Source organism: Lasioglossum baleicum, chromosome 10 (genome assembly GCF_051020765.1).
Source record: "Lasioglossum baleicum chromosome 10, iyLasBale1, whole genome shotgun sequence".
Lineage (NCBI taxonomy): Eukaryota > Metazoa > Arthropoda > Insecta > Hymenoptera > Halictidae > Lasioglossum > Lasioglossum baleicum.
Window position 1 is genome coordinate 10319060 of NC_134938.1, and position 7162 is coordinate 10326221.

The window sequence follows — 7162 nt, forward strand, 5'->3', positions numbered from 1 at the left end:
GATCCCGAAAGCGTCAATAATACCAGCTTCGTCGAAGAAAACGGGAACTTGGTAAAGTTTGGGGAAGCCGGGGGCGCAACTGCGGATTAGAAACGAGCTCATTCAGGGCGTCGAATTAGTAAACAAATCCCCTGATCAAAGCAGCATCCGATAAACTCGAGCGCAACGCCACGGGCGCGGATGCGATTCAGTCCGGGCAACGCCGATTCGAATCACAATCGAGTAGCGCATTAAGATTTCCGTCCACAGAAATCCTTTCTGAGCTCTTCTCGCTCCCGGAGGCCGACGAAGCGAAGATATCCCACACCTTTAGACGAACAACCCCCGTCGAAGACATCTCGGTGGAACCCCATTGGACACGAGGGGAGAAAAATTCTGTTCCCCCGAGAGTTTCCTTAAAGCTGCCCCTGTCAGAACGGGCTTGAGATATCCTTTATCGGGCTTCTTTGCGAAAACCTCGGGCGCGGAGAATCGGGAATCCGTCAGCTCCCTTTGAAACCCGACACACGGTGTACAAGGGGTGTTGTACGACTCGTAGATGAAGAGTATACGACGAGTATACACCCAGACGGCCAGCGTCGAAGTGCCAACAGAAATTTTAATGAGTGTGTTTGTCCAGCCGTGCCGAGCAATCGTGTCGATGTCTTTCGGAAGATGCGAATGGGTCCGGTTGCATTCATTGAGTCTATTATGTATCTATTGTTATTTCGAGGAAAATAGTACTCGCATTTATTTTCGCTGATTATTTTTTATATTTTTACAAGATCCACTCGTTCAAGCAACGATGTTTAATCATCAAAGCAAATGCAGGCCTGAAGATCAATTTATTCTCGATCAAAGATATTTTAACCCTTAGCACTAAAAATTGCTGTACTATTATTCAAAATATTGTTTAGATTATTAAATGTGTAGAGATTTAATCAATTACTAAACATTTAAATGTTGTATGGGATACTTATTATATCAATTTTTCATGTATCCATAAAATGAAGAAAATCGTATAGAATGGAATTATTGTAGGCCGGAAGAAATGTTTCATTTTTGAGTTAAAATAGCTCCGAGTGGAAACGGCTAATTATTGTAGCCGTGAAGAAAGTCTAATACCAAGGGGTTAACAAAAAGGAACGCGTCGGGTAGTATTGCAGTCCTCATATTTATCTTTGCTTATTATCTTCCATATTTCTATAAACAAGATCTACTCGTTGAAGCAACGCCGATTAGGCATCAAAGCAAATGCAGGCCTGAAGAACAATTTATCCCAATCATTTTAGCCGTGAAGAAAGTCGAATAAGCCAAGGGTTTAACAAAAATGGAACGCGTCCGATATTGTTCGACATTCTGTCGACGTCGTGTCTATAATTCCCTGACACCCTGTATGTTACGCGTTGTTCCGCGGGCGCGGGTGCGCATATTCGTGGCATACGCAGCGGGAAAGGTTTACACGAGCGCACTGCCGCCAGGCAGACGTCGTCTGGGAAAGGCCCAGGCTAATTTTGCTGGCCACAGCAACTGGCGACCTGAGGCCAGCGTTCGAATGCGTTTCCGAGAGGTGCACAGCCGGTCGGGTATCCGTGCCTTGTAGTTGGCGAGTACGTAGCTCTTTGGGTAAATGTTTACCTCCCGACCGCTACCAGCCGATCTATATTATTATCGGACCTGCGAGGTCGCGTCTCGGACTTCGCTTGGACACTGTCCGACACACCGACCAGACCTTATCTACCGCAACCGCACGCGGCCCCTTTTGCATCCAGTCTACCTCGGTGATTGATTACTTTTTTATTACTTTTGTAATTTATTATCCCCCGGCGAAAATTCGCCGCAACCTCGTACCACGATTCCCGGACTCTCCTCGAACTTATTTCCGTCGGGTGAACTCGTAGATTCTCCGGTAGAACGGCGGACAATGCCTCATCAGGTTTTTACTTCTGTGTTAAATTGGACCTGTCACAATGTCAATGGGAGAAATTCGTTGCATTGTCTGTCTGAAGATTCCTGTACGTTTTGTTTTAACAGACTTCATTATCAGTTTAGAATAATCTATTTTTTATGGGGAAGATTTGACGTACGTCATTAGCCGTAGTAGTCCAAATCGCCCCAATTATTCCAGATTCATGGCATCTTGAAATCCTGGATCTACAATTACTGTTATCGCTTTTGCGCTCGGAGCTACTGTTACTTGAAAATTAAACATTTCTTCCTAGCTAGAATAATTCTGGAATGAAATTGATAGAATACCTCACGCAATACTTAAATGTCCGGTAATTTATTAGATACCAACATATTTAATAATGTAAAAGACTTTGAGTTACCACTCGATCAATATCACATCCACAAATTAATTGTATACACCCTGTTACCGAAAAGACTGTAGTACACGGCACAATATTCAGAGATTATCTATAACTTTCTTGTAACCAAACATTTTAATGACAAAAGTGTTCTTCAAACGAAAAAGCATTCTTCATATAACATATAATGTATCTTTTAAATCTATCTTTTAAAATCATATCAAGTGATAGGACTCGATACGAAGGGAAGGCGGGGTCGAAAATACATCCAACAGCGAGCGTAATCTTTTATAGTGGAAGAGTAACCCGGTAAAAATAGCCGAGTTCAAGAAACAGGCGAGTGAACACTGAATCGAAGCGATTCAGACGGTCGAACCAACGTGTTCTGTCCGGCATGCTCTCTCTCTCGCCGCGCGTAACACGTGTAAACGATCTCCGCGAAAAATCAACGTCGAAGTAAACCGTCGAAGAGAAGGGGAAAACGCGTGGTCGGCGTGGCTAGCTCGCCCGAGCTCTTAAATTCTCCGTATTTTGTAAACGAGGACCAGGGTCCCGCACGAAACAGAAGCTCGCGTGCGCTGCCAGCCTTTCGACGATAACGTTAATGGACTTCATTTACATTGCATAATTACAACCGAGCCGGCTAGCCGCGTTCGGATTATGTGTGAGGAGCAACGACCAGGGACCATCCGCTGTAACGTAGGAACGAAACCTACTCGAAATTCTCGCAACCGTAGCAACATAGGGACTGAGAATCTAAGAAACCCTTTTGTATCGCGTGCATACGACGCGACACATCGTTGCTGCATCGTTACACGTGTCGGTGCATTGGATTAATCGATTTCGGATGGTCTCGACTGATACGATTGTTGTTTGTTGTTCCAGCTTACGTGGATACCGGCTGAGATCCCTGCGGCTTTCGCGATGGGGGATTTTGTAATTTACACTGTTCACGGTTTATCGGGCCTGTGTACCGATCGCTCGCACGCTTTGACATAGTTCTGCTTTATTTTATCGCCAAGTGGATCACTATGAAAATAGCTCGATCTACTGTGGCTCGCGAAACTGCTCGCGAAGTTTTCGAAACAACAGAAAGGTGGGCTCAAGACTGTGCCAATAAAATTAGAAAGTAACTCGAAGCGAGCGGCACATTTTCGTGATTTTCTCTTTTCGATAGATTTGTAACATGGTTGTAATTAATTAAATAATTGTCCTAACGTATCCAAGCTCCGCCTGACGCTTGAAGCCTAAAAGAGCGCAAGAAACGAGTTGAAGGAGCTGTCAAAAATGGTTCTGTAAGTATCGAGCATAATTTGATAGTTCAGCAACGGTGCAATCAATTAAAAATTAGTTATTCACGCAACTTCGCTTCCATTGTCCGACCCGTATTGTTAATTCACGAGTAAGAGAAGTGATTCGCGGAGCTGTGACAAATACTGATTCTAGTTGAAGAGTGCAAGCGCATTTGATCGTTCCACATACCGAGCGATGTGGGTACAGCGTGCACAAGGGGGTTAATAGTATCATTGCGGTTCATAAGTAAATAACGAACGTCATCTCGCTCGCCATTCATTTAAACAGGTCATCAAGAAGCCCGATCATTCCACTGGGCCCTCGTACGGTCAAACGAGCAACGCGCAACGGTGTCGCGTCAGACTTCGCGGCTCCGTCAACAGGCGTAAACTATCATGTCCCAGAGCAAGGAACGGTGCTAGATCCTTTATCTGCGGTCACTTGTTAGCCGGCCAATTTTTCGCGATAACACGGGGAAACACCGCCCGGGTCTCTGTGCCAGGAGCTCTCGGCTCGCCGAGATGCGAGATAACGCGCGTCCAGTGTCACTTTGCACGCCGTTGCATACGAATGCAAATCGTCGGCGTCCATTATGCGCCGGTTCGATCGTGCGTCTCGCGATGCACTCTCGCTCCGGAGCCACGTGGTTAAATACCGCGGGCGTCGGTTGTATCGCGACACAGGCATCGATGCCATGGAAATTACGTTCATCTCCGGCGCGACCGTGATTTTCCTCGGGAAACTGCGCTGCCTTTTTTGCATTTATGCCATTCGCACAGACACGGAACCGTTCCGTTCGGTACAATAATACTTTTAAGCGAGAAACCTATTCGATCGCACACTTTTGATCGACGCTGTACGGTAGAAAGTGGAGTACGAGTGTTTACAATGAAGCAAAATAAGTGATCATCTATAATTATATGTTAACACTCCATTCCCTGGGAACGTAGCTCCTCGGGTTTGTTTGAAATAGAGTTCCCTGACAGAGAACAGTGGGAGACATAATTTCTGGGGAACAAATATTCAATTTTGAAAATAACATTATTATCCTACGATATCAGCATCTTCGTTTAACAATTACCAGAGATTTCTATGCGAACCAAATAAGAGCTGAATGGCAATTGAATCGATATTCATGAATTCTATTAATCTCTCTACTGTTTTAAATGTCACCCGCCAATTTCAATCGTAAACGCATAAAATCCGCGGTCTAACAATACCGATGTCATAGCTTCGAAATAGAAACCGCGGTGACAATGAGAACCAAGGTCCCACATGAATATCAGAGTACAATGAAATGGATTGAATAGAGCTCGTGTGCCCGTGCAATTCTCGCAGCGATGCTCCCGTCCTTCTTTTTAATCATCGAATTCGCGAAATTTCAGCTCGTCTCAACACCTCGTCGCAGCGAAGCACCAATTATAACTTGCCGCGTCGTTCTAATGAAGACACCGCGCGCGGCGAGTCTGTGCGAGCGCGTAAACAAGGTATGTATGTACCCTGGTACGAAATGAAATTCCCAATTAACTGGCCCCCGAAATCGGCGAACGCGTGCTTCGGCCTGAAGAGCACGAGTCTCTGGTTTCCGGCGAGCGAATCTTCGCGTTCCGGTGCATCGGACAAAGAGATCGATATAGCGCGACCGGCAGAAAGACACCCTTGCTCTAGAGAAGGACAGAGACTCACGTAGCTCCTGTAGGACGCCATGATGCAACGAGAGAGCTCCCCTCCCCTCGCGAAAGCGAAAGGATCGTAAGAGCAGAGGGCGAATGACTCCGGTCTCTTCCTCCACGGCCGGATTCACCAACCACCATCAACCACCGTCACTACCACCATCGACGACACTAAGGAATCACCACCGACACCAGCAACAGCGAGCACCAACACTAACACCAGAGCACTTGGACCGCGCGACGTCCGCCCGTACCGATCGCGGGACCGTTCGAATCGAGAAGAATAAGCGAACCGGGGAAGAAGAGGAACTGGGAAGAGAAAGAGAGCCGAGGGATCGGTGAAAGAGTCTCGAGGTCAAACGTGGTGAACCGATCGAGGAACGAACGGTTCGACGAAGCGTCGTCCCCGGCGGCACGGTCTCATAAGAGAAGAAGGAAGAGAGCGCTACGGAGGCGCTTCGTTTCGGACGAAGCTCGGACCCTGAAGAGCCGGCGACCCGCGAGGCACGCCGTCGTTCCCTCTCTTTCTCCGTCTTCTCTCGCGCCTCTCGTCTCGTCTTGTCTCTTCTCTTCTCTGCAACGTCTCGTCTCTTCTCTTCTCTTCGCTTCCCGTCTGCTCTCTTCTCTTTTCGTAGCTTCTGATCTTTTCCCTTCGCTCCCGTTGCAAACACCGTTCACCATCTTCGTCTCTCCGTCACGTACGGAGCCGCCCGCGTCCGTCGCCCGCCACCTCCTCGCATATCGGCTTCTCTCGTTCATTCGCTTCGTTCAGTCGAGCCCTATTTTAAGAATAGCTTTACGTCCACCGTTCCGCCGCGCACGACGGCACCTCGCCGCCGCTTCCGTGCCCGCCCAGCACCGCGAACAACCGAATAACCGGCCTTCCGAGGGAAGCTGATCCGCGAGGACGCATCTCGCGCGAGATGCATTACGAGCAAGGGTGCGGTTATGCCACGCGCGACTTCGATGCATCCGATACGTCCTTGCCACAACGCGATCCCTCAAACTGTTGTAGCAGGCGAGGGTAGTCCTAGATTGAATCTAACTTATCAATAGACTCCGGATTTTATGCATTTAGGACAGAAATCGGCACGTACAATCTAAAACAGTGGACATGATAAAATATTTAAGAACATCGAGGTATTAGTTTCAGCTTAATAGGGTAATTGACAGAAGAATACAATTTTTATTTGGCTCATGTGCCTTGCAATTAGAGCGAACATTTTTTATTTTGCATAAAGGTACTTCTATAATCAATCATAGATTATTTCTGTGGTTGTAAGGGAAGAAATAAGAACAAAAATGTCGTAGAAGAGAGAAGAAAATTTTGTATCTTTTGATAAAAGCTTTTGTAATTCATTGATTAGAAATTAATCAAGTTTTATTTCGTTAAAAAGAAAGGCGTAACATTAACATTTGTTAGACTGTGTTTGAAATCTTCATCGCGACTGTGACTCGTTAAAACCAGAGTTGTGCAGAATTACAATTGAATTACTCTAGGATTTATAATTACAAAGTAATTGAATTACATCGTAATTCAGTTATATTGTAATTTATAACTCAGATCTTTGTCCAATTAAATTACAATGTAATTCGTAATTGCAATGGAGTACAATTATAAAATAGCGTTACGTATTATATACTATTATATATAGACAGCAAACAAGTATGAGAAAGAAAAACATAAAAATATATATCGCACTTCTTCAAAGTTCTGAGCTATAATTTGGAGAGCTGTATTTTAATTATATTGTATTTCTATTATATTGTGTTCCAATTATATTGTATTTCAATTATAGTGTGTTCCAATTATACATATTGTGTTTTAATTATATTGTATTTCAATTATATTGTATTTTAATTATATTGTGTATTTGAGTTACACATCTGATTAAAATACTTAGTAAT

At 45.1% G+C, this 7162-nt stretch overlaps 1 protein-coding gene across 6 annotated transcripts in view; it reads right to left on the reverse strand.

Moving 5' to 3' along the window:
* Positions 1 to 6004, reverse strand: part of Fhos (Formin homology 2 domain containing) — a 304700-nt gene extending 298696 nt beyond the window's left edge. For 2 of the 6 annotated variants that reach the window (XR_013009741.1, XM_076431635.1), the window contains exon 1: positions 5268 to 5984. Coding sequence is in view for 5 of the 6 variants with exons in the window: in XM_076431635.1 (XP_076287750.1) it covers positions 5268 to 5288 (21 nt within the window). In the remaining variant the exon portion in view is untranslated. Of the gene's footprint in view, positions 1 to 5267 lie in introns of all 6 variants that reach the window. The other 4 variants (XM_076431634.1, XM_076431633.1, XM_076431636.1 and 1 more) reach the window with 2 other exon arrangements.
* Between the last annotated feature and the right edge of the window lie 1158 nt (positions 6005 to 7162).